The sequence below is a fragment of the Tympanuchus pallidicinctus genome, unplaced genomic scaffold, assembly GCF_026119805.1.
Source record: "Tympanuchus pallidicinctus isolate F22 unplaced genomic scaffold, pur_lepc_1.0 scaffold13, whole genome shotgun sequence".
Classification (NCBI taxonomy): Eukaryota; Metazoa; Chordata; class Aves; order Galliformes; family Phasianidae; genus Tympanuchus; species Tympanuchus pallidicinctus.
The window spans coordinates 7,138,368-7,158,565 of record NW_026294648.1 but is presented as its reverse complement, the minus strand read 5'-3'; the positions used below and the strand labels follow the sequence as shown (position 1 = coordinate 7,158,565).

Here is a 20,198-nt window from a genome sequence, read left to right as displayed (position 1 = left end):
AAGGCGAGCATCCCTGCAGCAGGTGGGCAGGCACAGGAGAGGAGAAGAGCCAAGGGCTGGAGTGGCCACTTGTTAACCTTATTCTGTGGAAAACAAAGCACAAAAGAGGCCGTAGGCAATATGACATGGCTAGGCTGTGATAGCAGCTTCACGCGAGTGCTCTGTCCCCTGCCCCTAGGTAAAGAGTGCATTCTTTCTCCTTCCATCTCCACACAGGTTCCATGTACTGATCTCACTTTCGACGTTACACGCGGACCCTGATAAATGACAAGCTGGCTTAATTGTCTTGACCCACTTGATGGAAAGCCTGAGTTGTGGTGGTTGCACTCACTATGTTTTAAGGGTAAAGGTCATGGATGAGCTTTTGGGGTTTGTTTTGGTATAGGTATGATTTCCAGTGCTCCCTATACTGATACAAACATGCATGCATCAATCTTACCAATCTTTCTGGAAATGTGAATCTTGACTTAAGTTCATTTTTGGTGGAGATTGCATTTTGTGAGACAGCATAACCCCTGGACAAAGATGCAATACTTGCATTCAACTAATTTTATATTTGGAGTGATTTTCAGAGCTATCGTGATACTAAAAAAAAAAAAAAAAAAATTAAAAATTTGAGAAGCTAAATAAATAGAAGACAAAGCAAAACTATTTTACCTGGATATAAGCTCTTGCCAATTTATAAGTGGGCACGTAATACTAATCTCCTAAACCCACATCTGAGAATCTAAATAGGAGGGTTCCAATTCCCAAATGCTGATCCCTTCCACACTAAGCAGACTTGGGAAGATAATCACTACTTTAGAACAATCTGGATATCTGCTCCCTGAGTTGACTACCAATTACACGTCCATAATCTCTGCCTGCAAAGAGAAAATGTTTGAAGCACTCGGGTAATTTGGGAATTTATACTCCCCTTTGCCAAAAGCTGTTTAGAAGTTTAGGATGCTTATCCTCATGAATTTCCATCAAAGTGTCCTCCTAAATTTCTCCAACACTGTTACAAATAAGACTTAGGAACATTAAGTCATTTCGGCACTACGTTTTGTTTTTTTCTTAATTATAACAAATAGTACTATTAGACCATCAAAATGTAGGTAATGTAAAGTCACTTTGTATATAGAGAACATTAAAATAAATGACGTTTTCAATGATCATTTGCCAATGTGATATTAGCTACTGTAGAAAATGAACATTTCCATGAACATTTTGTTGCTGAATTGCAGCGTCAAGTAGAAAAGCAGGGAGATGTCTAGAAAAAAAACAGAGAATGGTAAAACCAGGCTGACTCAGGGAGATGACAGCACTCTCTTCCTCTCTCCCTTTCTCTCTCTCTCTTGATTTTACCTAGAATTTCCTGGTTGTAACAAGGACAGCACGAAAGAAGAGTAAACTTAAAAGGGATGCACATCCACATTGTAAAATTCCCACACTTTTCCTTCCATTGTGCTGCTAGCAAGAGTACTTTGAAGCTTTGTGTTGGTAAGATAAGCCAAATTAGATGAAGAAACTCAATTAAATACAATTCAAAGTTCAGCAACAGAAAAACTTCTAGTGCTTTTCACGTATTATGAAAAGCAGAACAGGACAAATAGCACTTATGAACAGGAGGGATTTAACATCCACACTGATGAGCACAGCCATCAAACATCGATCTCCCAAGAGAGGAAGAATCCATTGGAAATGCACAGAACAGCCATTCTGCCTACAGAGGGAAACACTGCAGATATTTTACATACAGTTCATAAGCATGTTTTAATGTAACTGATACTGAAAGAGTTCAAAAGAAAAGCAATCTCAGTTTGGCCAATTAAACAGAATTAGAGTTGTATATCAAAGAAAAATCAGTAAAAACATCCAGATTTAAATTTAGAACTTATCAGAATACAGAAAGCAGCTTTGTTTTTTGTCATGATATACAATAATTTGATACCTAGTTCTAGTTAAATGCACCAGAACCCCAGGATTTTGCAGTTCAAGTTCATTGTTAGATTTAATCACATTTCCATGACATAGTTTGATTTTGTAATTGATTTTTTTAAATAATATATTTTAAAAACATTCTTAAAAACGAAAAGAAAATAAATCTGAACTCAACTTCTTTCTCTTTAAAATTATTTAAACATCATTCAAAGAGTGAGGGATCCAGCAAAACGACCCGTTTTATCTTGTTTACATGTAGAAGAGTTATTGAGGAAGATAAGTGACTACTTTGAAGATCTGCCTCATTTCTGCCCCAGTTTGCTGAAAGCATGCTTGCTATAGGTTGCTATGTGTTTCCAATCAGAAGTTGTTAAGTACACAAAATAAGGCTGGATTTTATTTGCAGAAGCACATGTTCAAAGGTTAAAATTTATTGCTCCAAAAGCAGTATCTATAAACCAGGGTAATACCTTAGGGATTATTAACCCTCTAGTTATGCCAGTGATCGTTTTACGTGGTTCAATGTTTTGTTTTGTTTTTTAACTTACTAACAATCTATTCAAATAAGTATTTTCCAGTGTGCTTTAATCCTTTAAAAAGTTGTTCACCAAAAAAACAGTAAGCTATTTTTCATTAAAAAGCTTGCAAGATATTGTTGCATAGCTAAACTAAAAATGAGATGGATCAAATCAGAGGCAAATAACTGGAGGTATTTTGGTCCAACATTTTGAGTCATGAAATACCTCCGAACGCTACTTGCTGCCCCTCCAGCGCTGGGCATATCACGCAACCCATCACTTTTAGCACATCTATAAAACTAGGGACACTAAAGCAGAGCTGCTGCGAAGATGGATTGGTTGTTAGCAAAGCTCCTAGAAGAAGAAAAGCATACCATGGGCTACATCACAGGAATATCTAAGCCCTTAATCCTAATTGTGATTAAAGCAACAATCAAGGTGTATGCAATTTTCAGAGGAATTCAGTAACCTTTAAACCCCATTACCCAGAAAGAAGGGTTTGGCACAAAAAGATCAAGAACATACCTGGCAGGATCTCCTGCAAAAACTTCATGCAACTAAGAAAGCCATACAATTCAAAATGACATTTCCAAACAAAAGAAAAAAAGCCCTTCAGGTAGACAAATGGAGTCATTCTAGGTGTTAACACAAAAAATAGAAATCGTGCTTCGTGCACTGAGATGGTGCATCTCTGAACAACTTAGATGGCCTGTCACGTTTTGGAAATGGCCCTGGATGTTATCAGTGGGACTCAAAACTGCGTTGACATCACTATTAAAAAAAAAAAAAAAGGCACTGTTTTAATGGTGAAAATGTTTCCCAGCTGTTTTAACGATCAAAGAGCACAAATAACTTTTTTGTACATTTTGTAACAAACCATTCTGTGAAGTATGTCAAAATGGAGAGGTTTAACTTCGATTTATCCTGCATGCTCTTGGTCCTCCAGGGCAGGAGGGACTTGATACACACGACTTCTCATCTGAGAGCAAGGAAGAACAGTTAAATTTCTGTGACAGAAAGGCTGGTCTGCCAGGAACATAAGCCACGTGTATACCAAGAATTGTAAACAGTAAAAGCGATCAAATCCTTTGTTTCCTCATGAAAAACAAAGACCACACTCAAGGAACACCCAAAGGACTGAATACTGAGCACCAAACAACCCCCATCTAGCTGTATTCCAGTCAGGATGAATTAGTACAGTAAGTGGGAACCGCACACCGCAGGTTTAGGAAGGAAATCGAATCTCAACAGAAGATCTGCTGATCCTTTTTTACAGCCCTGCTAAAAAGGATCAATTTAACCTGCATTTCACATACAGATTCTTTAAGATCTGCTGCACTAAGACTGTTTGCTGAGCAGTTAGACACACTTTTATTACTGTTTGTATTGATTTTGTAACAGATCTTAAATTGTCTCGATTTCAGATCAGAAGACACACCTCCCTAGCACATGCAACACTGGTGCCAATCATACATGACACATAGTGCCACTGCCCTAAGGAAGGGGAAAAATTAACATTAGGAAAAGAAAGCTAAATCATTGTTAGCAGCAGTCAGAAAAACAGCTATAAGGGGTTGAAGGGTAAACATGATCACCATACTCCCAACAATTCACTTTTCAATATCAATGATTTTATAGAAGGATTTGTTAACAAGCAAGATCTAAGAGTATGGAATTCAAAATTGCAGCATTGAGGAAGGCTTCATGGACATTTCTATTTCTACTTGTTGGTACGGAGTGGAACTACCGAAATCTCTCTCTTTTCTGCAGCAAGTGAAAGTAACTCAGTTACCATAGCTGATTCAGCTCTCTGAGCTGTACCACACTCATCAGCAAGGAGAAAATTTGTCATGGTCTGGCATCTCATACCCTGAAAATGAGACCTAACTAGACTGTCATATATTAAACCATCCCAATCAAAAAGAGTAAATAACATCTTCAGAATGGTTGTTTCTGGAAGCTCCCATAAAAGCAAGATCACTCTCTTCAGTGGTTGTTTTAAAATTTAGAAGCCAAAGCCTTCATTCCTGAATTAATAGACTGTTTTTTCCATCAAAACTGACCTCAGCTGACAGCACGCTCTGTACTGACTGTCCTTTCCCTCAGATTTATACAGCTATTAAAGTTATGAAGATTGAGTGTGCATTTAAAGCCTGGTTTGAATAAAGGGTAACGTCTCTGGAATATTACATTAAATCCATCATTAATATGATAGCTCCCTAGCTAACTCCTTAGCCAGCCATTCCACTGAAACTGTAGGCATGCAGTTATAAAGGTGCCAGCAAGAAGTATTCCCAAGCCCTACATTATTGATGTGTTACTGGAGCAGTCCCCTGGAGGCAAGGAAACAAACATCTGTTCCCAGCACCTTAGCTGGGATGAGACATACTGAGCTTGTATACTTTCTTCTCCTCAGAAACATTACCCCAGAAAGTAGATTGCATACAATTTTCAAGTGTCAGGAATATATTTCTTATCTTTATATAAAAAGGAGAGTGACTTTGTGAGGAAGCATTCACAATATGCTTATAAAAACAATCACAGCTATAAACACCTTTCATTCACACATTGTACAGGCCAATTTTAATCTACCAGTACTGCTGAAATTGCAGCTATAACACTTGCCATTAAAACACCATACCCACATACTTGTGGTTACGCTGTTACTGCTGGCGTTGGAAATGCTCTTTAGGGCAGCACCCATACTACGGTACACCGACACTGCCTGCGAAAATAAAACCTGCATGGTTCCAATGGCTGTCACTACATTTGTTGTTGTGACTCCATTTTCATCAACTACTTATTAGAAAACTAGACAATTTTCTTCCCCAAAGAGTAAATGTACATAAAACACGAGGGCTGCTCCGAAAGTAATGCCTCCTATTTTTATTATGTTGGTCCACGATGTCAGAGGCGCACGTTGACCGTGCAGCAGTACAGGTTGAACCTTCCTACCAATATTCCTTTACGTGTTGTTGCTGTGTGGCAGATGGCAGCAGAGAGGCAGCCTGACACAGTGGCATCTAACACAGGAGTGCATATGAAACAAAAGGGTAGATGTGAATTCCTCCATGTAGAAAAAATTTTACTCACTGACATTCATCAGAGCTTGCTAAGCATTTATGGAAGCCAAGCAGTGGATGTGAGCACAGCGAGGCAGTGTGTGATGCATTTCAGCAGTGGATGGCCAGGCAAGTTTTTACAAACACAGCACGCAGGCTCTAGTTTATTGCTGGTGAAAATGCATTGGTAATGGAGGTGACTATGAAAAAAAAAAAATAGGGGTTTGTATCTGAGAATTTGCTCTATCAAATAGTATTATCGCACACTTAGTAGCTGTTGTAGTTTCCATGGAAACAAATAGGAGACATTGCTTTCAGAGCTACCTAAGTATATTTAATTTTACACACAAGCCACTTCATTCCAACCAAGAGCTCAGGCAATTCCCCGTGGCTAAATTAGACATAATGTTTTGATGGTTGGAGTAAAATGAAAAACGATCACCTTGGAGCTCAGTTCTCACTCTGGCCACCAGGGTCTCTGAAGCATGCCAGCAGTCTTGCTGCCAGTACCTTACCAATGATTCTTATTCTGCCTTCTATTGCCCACTGCTGAAAACTGTATAAATATAAGCTTCTGTATGGATGGGACTTCCAGCCCACTGCCTCAGATCAGCTTCCCCTTTCTTATCATCCCAGAAAGGCAAAGAGTGACCATGGTGACACGACAGTTCCACAACCACTTGGAGCAACCATAAGTCGCACACTCACCCTTGCTTTCTCACCAACAACTCACTGCTGCTCCATCACAGTGCAAATATGGACAGGGAAAAGGGTTTCTGTCACTGCTACACTGAAGCTGATGCAGCTCTGTGGCTCTGAAGCTAATAGTAGGGTGGATTTGAGCAGAATGGCACATGGGTGGCTGAGAAATTACTCTTGGGAAGGCAGGCTTTGATTAACAGTCAATTACCTCTCAAAACCCACCAAGTCCAAAATTATGGTATCCTTAAAATACTAGACTGTGAAAAGATGTGGTTCCTTTCTAATGATCCACACAGTTCTTTGATACGAAATGGGAGACATAAGAGCCAGGCTGTGGGAGATGATGTGAATGCTACCATTTTAGTTATCTTATTCTCACTCTGGTGTTAAAAAATCTGCAGTCTTACCCAGCAATCTTATCCTTCTATGTAAATCTTTTTAAACAAAATGCCTTATTCAAAGCTTACTATTGTCAACCGATATCAAATCAGTACAGCAATTCGTGATCAGTGTATCTTGATCTAATTACTTTCTGGAAAGAATCGAAATAGATCTAAAGAAATTTCAGATAATGGAACAGGCAAAACAAGAAAGGGAAAGGAGGAGCATAAACAAAAGATAAAAGAAGAACAAGGAATGAAGGATAAGGTTTGAGATACAAAAAATAGGATCAAGTGATAGCGAAATTGTGGTGGTATGAGGAGAAGCATAAACAAAGGAAGATAGTTAAAAATTAAGCTGTTAGTATGTACACGTATTGTATATAATAGCATCAGTATTTTGTTCAAACTGAGCCATGCTCACTGAGGCCACACGTGTTCTTTTGCTTTTACTTTTATTTTTTAAATAAGGAGCATATCAATTACAGGGCTCTAACTTCCTCCATGTCCTATCCCAACATTCCTCAGCATTATCTCATGGATCAAGAAATAAATGCATAAGTATATTAAAAAAAAAACTTTAAAGACCACAGCATTTATTAATTAAAGGTCTTTTCTTAAAAAAAAAAATAATAATAATAAAAATCCTTCCTCTCTAAGTTCATAGAATCTGTTGGTATTGAAATTAGAAGAGATGTGCAAGTATAAGCAGCACCAAAATTCAAAGGCTGCTGAATGAAGATCCACACCTTCATAAATGGAAATGAGTCATTACAATTTGCACCTCTTTTGCAAATGTATCCCTGACAAATAGCTCATAGCAAGTAAATTAATCCACAATAAAAATCTGATATCAAAGGCACTCTACAAATTGTAACGAGGCAATTCTCAAGTCATAAAGAGTGGCCTATGTCTCCCACATTAATACCTAATACTAACATACAACAACAAATTTGGAATCATTCCTCTTTGTGAAAAAGCTCACCTGCACAGTACCAAGTGCCAAGCACCCAACAGACGCTCAGCAGGGCAGTTCTGACCTCTGCCAGAGGATGCAGCCACTTCATGCCACTGTTCCAGCTACCACCACTGAACAAACTACACACGAGTTTCAGAGGAAGGCCTTTCAGATACATAAGAATTGTCATCAACTTGAATCAGAAGCCAACAGTATTGCCAGGCCTAATAAAAAACTTTATTCGTGGTTTGTGTTTTTTTTTTTTGTCATTTTCTTTACATATCTGCTACTGTCTTTGTTATAGTTTTGGCTTATTGTCTTCTTCTTAAAATTTATCAATATGCAGCAGCCAAGAGATTTCTTTAAACCACCACATACGGGGAGAGCATGAACATACTTGTGGCAGAGAGAGTTTTAATTACTCCTATGCTGGCAAAACTTACGAACATCAATAACAAGTGGGAAATTTTTGAGACAGTTATTAGTGAAATTGACTGCATCCATTAATAAGAGAATTCAGAATGAGCATCTGAGAAATTAAGAGAGTAATAGATTTATTTATTGATTGACAACATGTCACAAAAAATATATATTCCAGAAAAGAATCATTTAAACTATAATAACAATGTATGGTATTTAGACAATTTTCTTTTCAAAAAGGTCTATTTACTATGTTCCAAATACGAGTAAGAGTTGCATCACATTACAGGAGTGGAATCACTGTTGAATATCAGTGAAGGGTAATGGCATAGATAAAAGTTTTCTAAAAGAGAAAGCACCAGAACTAGCAGCAAGGTGGGGTTGGTCAGCCCTTCATTTGAATGTAAATGTAATTATGAGGCTGGCAGTTTGGCTGACGTCAGACAAGATCTTGGTAAACCATTACCACCAGCATCTGGTAACACAGTTGATAATAAAAGAGGATGAAGTAGAAGATTCCAAGCAGTTTGGCACTATTAGCAAAAATCAAGATTATTTTTAAGCAGCAAAAGAAAATACAGAAGAGCAAGATGTTGTGACAACACATTTACATTCCGCAAGCATGTACGTGAGCTCTCTCCTGGATAAAGAGACCAGCATGTATCCAGGACCCGCAAGGTGCAGCAACAACAACCTGCCAGTGCAGAACTTTGTGCCCGCTCCCCCCTACTCAGACTACATGGGGTACCACCACGTGCCAGCTCCAGACGGCCACGGACAGCCCGCGGGAGCCTGGGGACCCCACTACGGCCCCCAGAGGGAGGACTGGAACGCTTACGGCCCGTGCCCGGGGCCCTCCGGCACGGCTGCTGCCGCGCAGCTCAGCGCCTCGTCTCCTGGGCAGGGCTCCTACAGCCCAGCTGAGTACAGCTCCCTGCATCCCGCCGCAGCCGGGGGGTTACCTCCTGCAGGTACCGGTGGCACACAGCAGGGCTCCCCCACCAGCCAAAGGCACAGCTCTTACGAATGGATGAGGAAAACGATGCAAGCTAACACTACTGGTAAGCGCATACTAAACTTTCCACCTCAAAAAGAACTTTTCTGCTATCACTGATCTTAGAAATAATTAACTTTACTTAAAGCACGTATGTCGGTGGATCACCCATGACATTTATCTAACCTACTACTGCTTAATGCAGTTTTAACTAAATTTGCACTAGTTTCACTTTCACCCCATAAAGGTTTTATATGATTACAGTAGAATGGCTGTTGTGTTTACACATCGCTACATCTAACTCATGCCTACATCTAACTCACGCCTGAGTATCTTTGTTCTAACAAACACAAAGCATTATAGATGAAAACTGACACCTGAAAACATTGCTTTTAGCGATTATGTGCAAAACCACCGCATAATCATTTTGTGCCACAAGGTAAAGATCAATATACCAAGCTGGCTGATCTTAAACCTTTGCAGACTTTTAAAACTTTAAAAGAAAATTATGTGATAATGCAATTTTCATCTGTTGATCCTGTGATATTTATCAGATGAGAAGAAATACCCCTAGACAAGTAATCTCACTCAAATACTCAGCACAGTCTATTTTGTTTGCACACCACGTTATCTCTACCAAAGCTTTTGCTTCATTCACTTTCAAATCAAAATCCTGCAGCTTGTTACTATTAGACAACTAAATTCATCCTCTTCCAAGTGTCATTCCTTGATGTGCCCGTTTCAGTCACAGGCCACGTGCCAGGGGAACTTTTCTGTGTATATTCCCAAGGTGTAAATAGTGAGTAGCAAGGTTTGTTAAATCCATTGTTAAGGTTAAAAGTTGTAAGTGTGTGTCAGAGAGCATCAAAGAAAACACTCTAAGGAAGTAACTGCAGTGACAATTGGAGCAGCTCTAGAAGACAGAAAATCAGCAGTGCCACTTGAGAAACAATCTTTCCACTCAAGAGTAAAATTAGTCTAATAATTGTTTCTCAGTTATAAAGTAGATATGTGCTGTTTCCTCCTTGCTACCAAGTATAAAATGCCTAGAGGACATTAAGGTATCGCAGTCTGTAATTTCCACTGGAAGCCTTCACGAAGGTCTTCAAAGCCAGGCAGATTTCAAGTCTATCCCCCTCGACTACGTACCCTCGTGTAAATCCGCAGTAACTTCATTAACATTATTGGAGTTTTCCAGGTGTAAAAATGATGCAAGAGCTAAGGTAGACCAGAAGCAATTGAGACAGTTGCAACACCAACAAGCCAATCCCTTCTGCCGTGTCACTAAAGTTTAAACATGTTAGGGTTTTTTAAAATTAAAACACACAAAATCTAAACCTTAGCTTTACACCTAATGCACAGACAAGGAAGACACTGCAAAGTTTCACCCATGCTCAATTTCATGAAATGCATACAAAACTCAGGAAAGCTGTTATGTGTTTCAATCCATTTCTAGTCTGAAAAGCACAGTTTACACCCATGCTGACATACTTCATGAACAACACTGGACAGGTGAACTGGGGGCTGTGCATAGAGAAATGTCCTGAGGCTTTACAGTCTGGGAGCCCAGTCCTTTGAAGTGTTACAAACAGCTCAAGACTTCACTGAATTTGACTGAAGACAGCAAACCTGCTTAATGCAAAGGGTTTGGGAAAGTAAAACACAAACGTGGCTATTTTGCAAAACAAGGAATGTACCAAATTACATTTGGCTCTTCAGCAGTGCTTTTATTACAATGTTAAAGTATAAAAAGTGGAAAAAATTGGCACCAGAAATTTCATGAAATTAAATTCCAATATAATTGCAAAGATAAAATTATGCAAGTAACTACATATTGACTTGTCAACCCCTCCTCTAGAACATAAAACCTTGATGCCACTAACCACTCTTTGAAGCAGACTTGCTCTCGACTGGCTCCTCCCCTTCAATCTTACTGCTGACCAATATTGCTCTTTTTCTAAAATTTCAGGATTATTTAGCCCTGAGTTTTACAAATCTTTATATACATACCTATATCCTTAGCATCACTTACAGTGCACAGTCACACAAATTCACGTGAGCAGCATGGAACAAAGAAATCCAAGCACACCTAATTAAATGAGGGAGCCTACTAAAATACTAACGCTGGGAACTATTTCAAGAAAGAGTGTTAATTGGATTCTTTCCCTCTACTTACTCTGACTCAATGTATTTGGCATTTTATACAAAAAAATCAGGAAGGCTGAAGCAAAAAGTTATCGGAGCAAGAAAACCCGTAGGGCACAGCAGCACCACAAAGACAGCAGTGCTACACGCTTACAACAGTTCAAATCTGGTTTGAAATTTTACTGTTAATGTATCTTCTAAGTAGAAAACCATAACTGCATGTTCAGAAGAAACATTTTTCTTAAACATACAGACATTGCAAATGCATTTATCAACAAGAAAGAGAAAGTTTAAAAAACAAACATTCAAAGCAGACGTGGTAAAGGTATCTTCACATACAGGCTCCAAAACTGAGAAAAAGCACGCTTTCAGTGTGTCCTAACAACTGCAATTATGCAAGACTAAAACTTTGGACTGAATCATATCTAAACCCTGTAAGCTCATGTGTAAAATGTGCAATTCTATGAGAACAAATCTTCAAGGCATGAAACTTACTAAAGAGACCATGTCTAAACAAAGGTCAAGAACTTTAAATCTTTACATTTATACGAAATTTCAGCTGGGAATGATTCTTCTCAGACAAAGAATGACTTCAAGGGAACCATGGAAAAGGACAGGAGTTTTTTTTATATTTTGCAAGACCAGCTTCAAGTTGCTCAGTGTTTTCTGTTTGTTTGTTTTTGTTTATTAAAGTACACTCAATATTTTTATGTCATAACAAGTACTGACGTCCAAATAATTCAGATTACATCACAGCAGAAGCACAGTTAGCAAAACAGAAAAGCAAGAAAAACGGCCAAGTCTCAGCTCTAACACTAATTTATTTTACTTTGTAAACTAGTCGGGACATCTATTTTCCACTGGGCTACGTTGTCTTTGGTTTTGAGGCCTATCTGTCATATTGAGGCAACAGACCCTCTCAACACTTCTCTTTGCTTTGATATGCAGCCTTGTCTCTTCCTTCTCCCTTTTTTCTTCAGGAGTTATATTGCCGGAAAGGGTGATGATTTTCACAGCAAATAAAGAGGCCTTCTCCTAGCTTTATTGTCTTCAGAAGAAATGCTCTGTGAATTTTATGACCAAGGGGAATGGGCGAAAACTGCTCCTTTTCTCCACCCCTTCAAATCATGGCTATATTTGCTGATTATATTGAATCCGGAATAACCCTGTTGAATTTTAACTCCTTTTCAAAGATTGCCTTCTAAGCCTTTAGTTTACAAGGAATCTGAATATCTATACTCTTGTTAGCATTGTAACTATCATCTAGAGCAAATATTTCAAAGCCAAGACATTGTAGCTTCTAAAAAAGTAAACTTCAACTTAATGAATGTTTTCACCCTGCAAAATTAAGAAGGAAAATCCTGTAAGCTAGAAATCAGAGCGGCACAGAAGTTAGGAAAACACCCCTCATTTTCTGTATTTCAAAATGTCTTAACCTATGTTTCCTTCATATAAAAACATCTCAGTGTATGTACGATTGCCCTGAAGAGAACTGAAGAAAAAATAATCGATTTATTTCTGTCCTTTTTTCTTCTGCTAAGATGAAAGAGTCTGACATTTGTTTAGGGCTTGTAAATTCCAAACCAATTGGCTTGTGTTTCTGAATGTAAAAGCAGTTCTTGATAAGATCTCCTTGTCGCTCTTTTGTGTGGCGTGTGCTTCATCTTAACACCTCAGTGGATTTTAGAGAACCACTTTAAAGGAGCCTTTGTCTTACAGTTTGTCCCAGAAAACTCACATCAAAAAAGCAGAAACCTGGGAAGATGAAAAAGAACAACTACCTACTTGGCTGTTAAAAGGGAAAGAGGGAAGAAAATCAGTTGAAAAGTGATCTCTGTGTTAATACTAGACAAACAATTATCTTAAAAAGTGTAAGAAATGAAAAATACCTTCTAAACTTCTGCTAAACTTTTCTCTTAACACTATTCATCCAATCAAAAGAAAAGCACGTTACAAGTTTTTTATTGTCTAGACTTATAAGTTGTCAAGGGCACTCAGTTTCAGATGGAAACTCAGCACACCGAGTAACCCCAGCAGAACAGTACAGGCACTCAGCGTCTTGCAAGACTGCACCTTACTGAAAAAAAAAAAAAAATCACATTATTATTGAACTTCTAAGTATAAAGAAATGGATGGGGGACACACTTCTAGTGGATGTTCCTTTGCATCACAGAAGTGAGCTATAAAAGCCCAGATAAAAAGTTAGGACGTGGCACAAATAAACAAATTGTGACTGAGAGTCAGTCTTGAAATTCTGTGATATTTATGTCTACGTAGATTTAAATAGAGGTCACTTCCACGAACAACGACATGAAATCTGGAAGTCAAATATATCCAGTATCAACTAAGGTACTGCTATGAATTTAAGATGCTTCAGGACTTTTTTTTTTTTTTTTTTTTTTTTTTTTTTGCATAAGAACTTTATATTTAAATGTATGTTTACAGGGAGAGAGAGAGAGAGAGAAGGAGATAGGGAAAGAGGTTAAAAGATAACCAATGTGGTCCCAGAACATCTAGGAAAAAAATACTTATTTACTATGCATCCCATATTCCTTCTCTGTAAGAAAGAAAATTACCTTAGAAAACAGTCTTATGCAAGTACTCTTTAGTTTTAATAACTGTCTGTAAATTGTTTGAAAGGTGTGAAAGAAAGATGCTACAGAAAATCAACTGGAATGAATGAATAACATTTCTTTCTCAAACAGGTAAAACAAGAACAAAAGAGAAGTACCGGGTTGTTTACACAGACCATCAGCGACTAGAATTGGAGAAGGAATTTCACTGCAACAGATACATTACAATAAGGAGAAAGTCAGAACTTGCAGCAAACCTTGGACTATCTGAAAGACAGGTACCAGAGACTAACCACCGCCTGCACCCCTTCACCAGACACGGCTGCTGTCAGAAGATACAAACAGCATTCTTGTTCTGTGTGCAAAAGTAGCGCCAGGGCAACCATGATAGTTTGCGAGTGTATCAGCACGCAGAGAATACACCACACAGTTACAGATAACACATAGGGTAATTTGACTGAAACCTCTGCAGTTACAGGTAACTAAGCATTAGGAGTTCATCTGTAATAGAAGTATTGAAAAGTAGTTATTTTTACTTGCAAAATAGCTTTCGAGGCAGCTAGGAATTAAAACAGTTTGGCTTAACATTCTCTTAGCTAAGTCCTCATTAGTTATGACATACTCCATTTTATTTTGGCACGTGCTAAGGAGCTTTTACAGGTGATTTTCAAGTCAGGATTTCATTTGGCTGTCATATTCACAGGTCTATATACACACAGTAAGTTTTAGGCTATGAAATTTGGTGCCAAATGTTTATACCTGTTACATGTAACAGACTATCTGCTCCTTACATTTTCAAGTGCATACTTAGATCAGTTGCTTACTCAGAAAGCACCTCCGCATTCCAGTTAAGTACCTAATTAAGCACTGTCCTGAAAAAAGACAGCCTCCTGAGCTATCCTACTTGTGTTCATGCAAAGGTCAGAGGAATTCTGAAGAGTTTACTAAAATCACTGTGTTGGAGAGCACATTTATGAAACGCCTGCAAGTGTAGCAACTGTTGCATCCAGTCCTCCTTATGTAACAATTTCAGTTACAGTTGGAAGATAAGGGAAGATTGGCGGTACGGAATAAAGCATCTCAAACCTTAGCAACCAGACATTGCCCCCAGGTAAATTTAAGTAAGAGACCTTTCTTTTTAGAATTTTACAAACTATTGTATACATACTCAATCCTTTAAAATATCCTCCTTTTTTGCATCAGTCTGTGCAAGGACATGGAACAGAGAGGGATCATTGAGGCTGGAAAGTGTAAGGATGAGTAGGCAAGTAATAGGATTTTAGGCTCAAGCACTGGGTTTTTAGAGTCATCTCATAGTGCAGCGATGTTCAATCTCAAAAACCAAACAGCACACAGACTAGACTCCACAGACTGCAAGTCACATTGGATATTAGGAAAAAGTTCTACATTGAGAGAATGCTTGGGTACTCACAGCATGGGGCAGCAGTCACAGCACCAATAAGCCATAGGACAACGATCACAGGCATTAAGTTTTAGGTAGCCCTGCGTGAAGCTGGGAGTTGTACTCAGTGATCATCGTGAGTCCCTTCCAACTCGGGATATTCTGTGGCTCACTAAGCAGCTCTGGGAAGTAACTACAAAAACAATTCCATCACCAGAGAACTTCCGTTTGTTACACTAGGATGTAGCTCTATTGGACAATTTTCTGAGAACTGCAGTAATAGAAAACTCAACCCTCCTGTTCTATTGCTACAAGCATGTTACAAACGTTCTAATGATTGAGAACAAAGACATACCTGGAGTAACCGCAGCGTAAAACCAGCAGTTAGTTTTATCTAACTGTTGCTCTTAATGCCATCCAATTGTTGATTGGTAAATTTTCTTCAGGCAAGATGTAATCAAACCATGACCTATTTCTATCAGCTGCTGACACAGCTAAGTGTTTCTCACTGTCATTACCTGTAAGGCAATAATGAAATAACTACTTGGAAAATAACTGATTACCTACAGCAAAGGTAGAACTTTCTGTGCAGCATTGCATTCACTGCGTCTTAAAGGATGTAACAAAAACAGTGAAGTCAGAACAGGAAATTAACATTAAGAAAAACAAATCAAATTTTCTGTTCATTTACACCCTCACAGAAGGGAAAAAAAAAAAAAAAAGAAGAAAAAAAAAGCTAAAATTGGGTTTCACATAGGTATGAGTCTGTCAGTATAAACAATCAGTTTGAAACTCATCATCCTCAAGTAGCACTGACATAACTGTACACAGGACATACCACAGAACCAGATGCCTATTAAAAAAATTAAAAACAAAAGAATATGCATCCATACACAAATCACAACAGAAGGAAGAAGAAGCACTCTCACCATTTAGGTTTGAATTAATCTTTACCAGAGATGAAGAAGAAACCTTAGAAAGTATTTTCTAATTGAATCTTCCTTTAAGTATGGCACACACGACTGTCCAAGTTTAGATGATGAACAAGGTGGATGCTGAGTATAAGCAAGAAATTTGTATCCTATGTTCCTAAATGAGACACAGCAAGGTCACTTTATACCACATCTAAGAACAGCAAATAATTTCCTATTGATTACAATGCAGACAGTGAATACAGAGTAACTTCAATATTTTCCACAGCACAAGTCCAGCATGGGTTTTTGGGAGTTGAACTGGGGGTGTTCGTTTGTTTTGCTCACATTTATTTTTTTCATTGCTACAGTTGCTGTAAAAAGTTTGACTACTTTAAACTAATCAGACTTATAACATTGCAGGTAAAAATCTGGTTCCAGAATCGCCGAGCCAAAGAAAGAAAAATAATCAAGAAGAAAATCTCTCAATTTGATGGCAGTGGGGGCTCAGCTCAGAGTGACTCCAGTTCACTCAGCCCAAATGAAATAACAAGTTCCCTGTTCCCACCACCACACGGAATAAATGTATTACAGTCTACTGACATCCATCAGGTCATAGTTTCAGAATGAACAGTGAGGGGAAAAAGAAAAAAAGAAGCTTGTTTTGTTTTTTAACTCCCTGTCTTGAAAACTCAGCTTTGCAAAGGACCACTCTTGTGTAACTACCTTCAGAATACTCATTTACACAGAGGACCTGGGACTATTATAAAAATATTTCAATTAAAGAAATCTCAGGGAGCTCGTGCTGCTGCTAATACTCATCACTCACAATCTTTGGAATAGGAGATAATTTACTTCAGATATGGAAGCAGAAGAAGATACTACTGGAGATTCAAGTAAACATAACTCATCTGCTCACGTATTGTCAGTGAAAATTGTCAGTGAATTGATTATAGAGTAATATAGCATAAATGTGAAGATGCTGGATGTATTTACTTTGTTACATTTTATATAATTAAACAGTAGATTTTATAAGTATTCACACTTAACGTGTACTGAAAATTAAGCCATTTTTTGAAAACAACTTTTTAAACACTTAAACACTCAAGAAACATAACGTTACACTTGGTGACACATCGCACCCAACAAAACAAAACGAGTGATCTTCATACTCTATGAAGCTCCATCCAAGCGAGCCGATCTCCTAAACAACAGATACATAATATCACACCAACCTGCTGAAATTTGTTCACTTGTAAGAAATGCAACAAACTGTGATGCACATTAATAAATTCCAAGTAGTTTGGAAGATGTAAATATTACTTGTACTTCCACCTTCTATGAAGGCATGTAATACCATTGAAAAGTTAAAGGACAAACGTAATGGAAATAGAACTGTTATTACTGTCACACTACCAAAAATTAATAGCTTGATTAATGTCTCTACAGCTTTCTCAAACAGCAGATGTGAGCCACCAATTTTATATGTGACACTTATTTCAGGTTAAAAGGCAAGAAACACCCCAATGTAGCAGACTTTGTATTTCAAAGCTGTTATTGAGCAGCTTAGCATTCACTGTCACAGCAAGCATGTACCAAAAGTGCACTCCTGAAGGAGGGCAAATTTGGGATAAACATGCTCACAGTGCAGTTAGCTTTTATTGTTGGTCCACACTGTCAGAGGAGACAGCATCAGTATCTAGAGGGCAACTGATGAAGACTTAAAAACATAGCAAGAAAGCACAAAGTGCTAGAGATATCGAGACCTTTCAGTAGTCCCACTTATGAGCATTTCCTAATACAAGCTTCACTGTTACACAGAATTAAGTGCTCCAGAGAAAAGCCTTCCTTTCACTGGAAAGGTTATCAGAAAAGAAAAATAGAAAGTACTGTTATCTGGCATATGAAAATTCATACATCACTCTATTTCAACAGCATCAAATTCTCGGTCTCAGAAATAGTAGATCAAACTCTGCTTAGTGTCACCAAGCACAGATAAAGCACTGAACAACAGGTAGAACTTGTCAAAGCCTTCATTACCTTGTTTCAATACATCAGAAAACTTAAATTTCCCAATTATTTAAAAATAACTCTCTTGGAGTAACTCCGTAAAAATAATTCTGTCATGAATTACTAGAATAACTTCTCCAAAAGGCATTCTGTGGGTGGTTCTCCAATGTATTTCTATTAATCACCTACCCATGTGGCTGAAATAAACAGACATACATTAATGTAAAGAAACTGCAAGCGATAAAACATACAAATATAAGTATTTGTAAAAACTGCTCACTTGGTTACGGTGCGTGTGCTCCTGCGTGAGCATTAGAAAACAGAGCAGCATGTCATAGGGCATACATACAAATACTTCTGTTCACATGAACAGAGGTGTATCTACTAGCAGACTTCCGGACACATACAGGCTGCTTTGCTCTTCAAATAAATTGGTATTTGCTACATAACAGGTCTGGGGAAGGAGGGATTCATAGTTCCACCAGCCTCTCTACCTATGTTTGCTGTTGATGCATGAAGAATGTAGAATATTAAAAAAAAAAAAAAAAAAATCATGAAGAAAAAAAACTGTCATACATGACATTTACAGGAAACAAAAGGACTATTATCTTACTAATCAGCTCCAACATGGAAAGCCCTGCTGCCACAGAAGGGTAGGTGACAGCATTTCTGAAGGTATCTGTGACAGAAACAAAAAGTGAGACAAAACTTTTTCTATTTTCTAGGTGTTTTTGTTTTCTTTTCCCAAAATTTTACTACAAATGGAGACTCTAGGCAGCACCACAGTGATTTGGCTTCATTAACTAATGAGCTAATTAACTTCTAAATATGAGTCTGGGGAGAAAAGTTGTACAGATTTATTTAATCACCGTAGTTCTTATTTTACAGTAGATATCAGAAAGGATCCTACTGGAATATACTTTAAAAAGAAAAAAAAAAAAAGAGTAATTCATAGATCAGAGCATAATCAAATCCAGATTTGGCTACTACTAGTAATAATACAGTAGCAGAAATAAAAACCTGGATCATAAAGTTGGCAACTTCTTGAAACTAAGATTATTATGAAAATTATCTACCTCTACAATAGGTATTTTTCAGTGCAATCACCAAGTAACCCAAGTCAAATCATGGATCTGAAAGCTGTTATTAGCTGCTGCTTCTCTTGTGCAGTTGAGATTAAAAAGCATCTAAAATGCCAATCAACTTCATTCCATGAACTGAAACTCCCTAGAACTTGAGATCTTCCCTGTGTCTGATATCAGAAACAGAGCAAATAAACATGAAACATCTAAACTTAGTGAAAACTCAGAATACTGCCTGTGAGAATCTCATACAAAGACAAGATAGAGAACAGCAGACCAGTAGAAAACTGAACATTTTATCAGGCAATTTTCAGCCAGCGCAACTTTCTCAGAACGAGGTACAGATCTGTCTCAGGACACCGGAAAGTATGTGCAGGGTTTTAGCAGCACACATTTTATGACTCATTTCCATGTTAAAAACTCAATGGTTAAGAGGTCATTTTGTTGAGGAAGAAATCTGGCCTAGGTCTTCAGAAAAAGGCCAACAAAGCAACATTGTGGTTTATGTAAGGGTTATGCTAAGCGTACTTTGCAGAGGAATTTAGAAGCAATCAGATATGAAATAGGTCATTTTAAAAACTATGTATACAATGAAAAGCTGACACTGACATGGCCACTGACCTTTGTCCTCCACACACCTAGCTCATCGTCCACATCCAACACAAACACCTTTCTATTCAGTCACGCATGTGAATCCTGTCCAGACTCTCACAGAAAGACGATGGCTCTAGCACAGCCAGACCAGTTTTTATATTTAAGGTTTGTGTTTTGACATTTCTATATGCATTCCAACACAGAGCTACTGCTTACTGCTACAACCTATTCTTTAATTACGATGTGAACTCTGTGCTCAGATAGGACCATATACTCCACCTTCCTCTCTTAATACAAGAGAAAGTGCAAAAATCAGATTGGAAGGTAAGAGAAGTCACCAGCACCCCAGCACACAGGCTTTTTGTTGTCGTTGTTCTAAAGCATTCAACAGATATAGTGCTGGAAAATGCTTCCCTAATAAAATAAGACAGCATTTTAATCTACTCCACGGATTACTCCAAAATGCTTCCTGGACTGTCCAACTTCTGCTCAGCAACAGCAATCAGCCTTGAACTCCAGTGCCT

General features: G+C 38.1%; 1 protein-coding gene across 1 annotated transcript; it reads left to right on the top strand.

Annotated features, from left to right (window-relative positions):
* Positions 1–8,428: 8,428 nt before the first annotated feature.
* On the top strand, positions 8,429–17,032 carry LOC128075757 (homeobox protein CDX-4-like). The gene is made up of 3 exons (XM_052672744.1): positions 8,429–9,024; positions 13,808–13,953; positions 16,412–17,032. The coding sequence occupies exons 1-3, from the start codon at positions 8,586–8,588 to the stop codon at positions 16,616–16,618; spliced, it is 792 nt and encodes a 263-aa protein (XP_052528704.1). The 5' UTR covers positions 8,429–8,585; the 3' UTR covers positions 16,619–17,032.
* Positions 17,033–20,198: the final 3,166 nt, after the last annotated feature.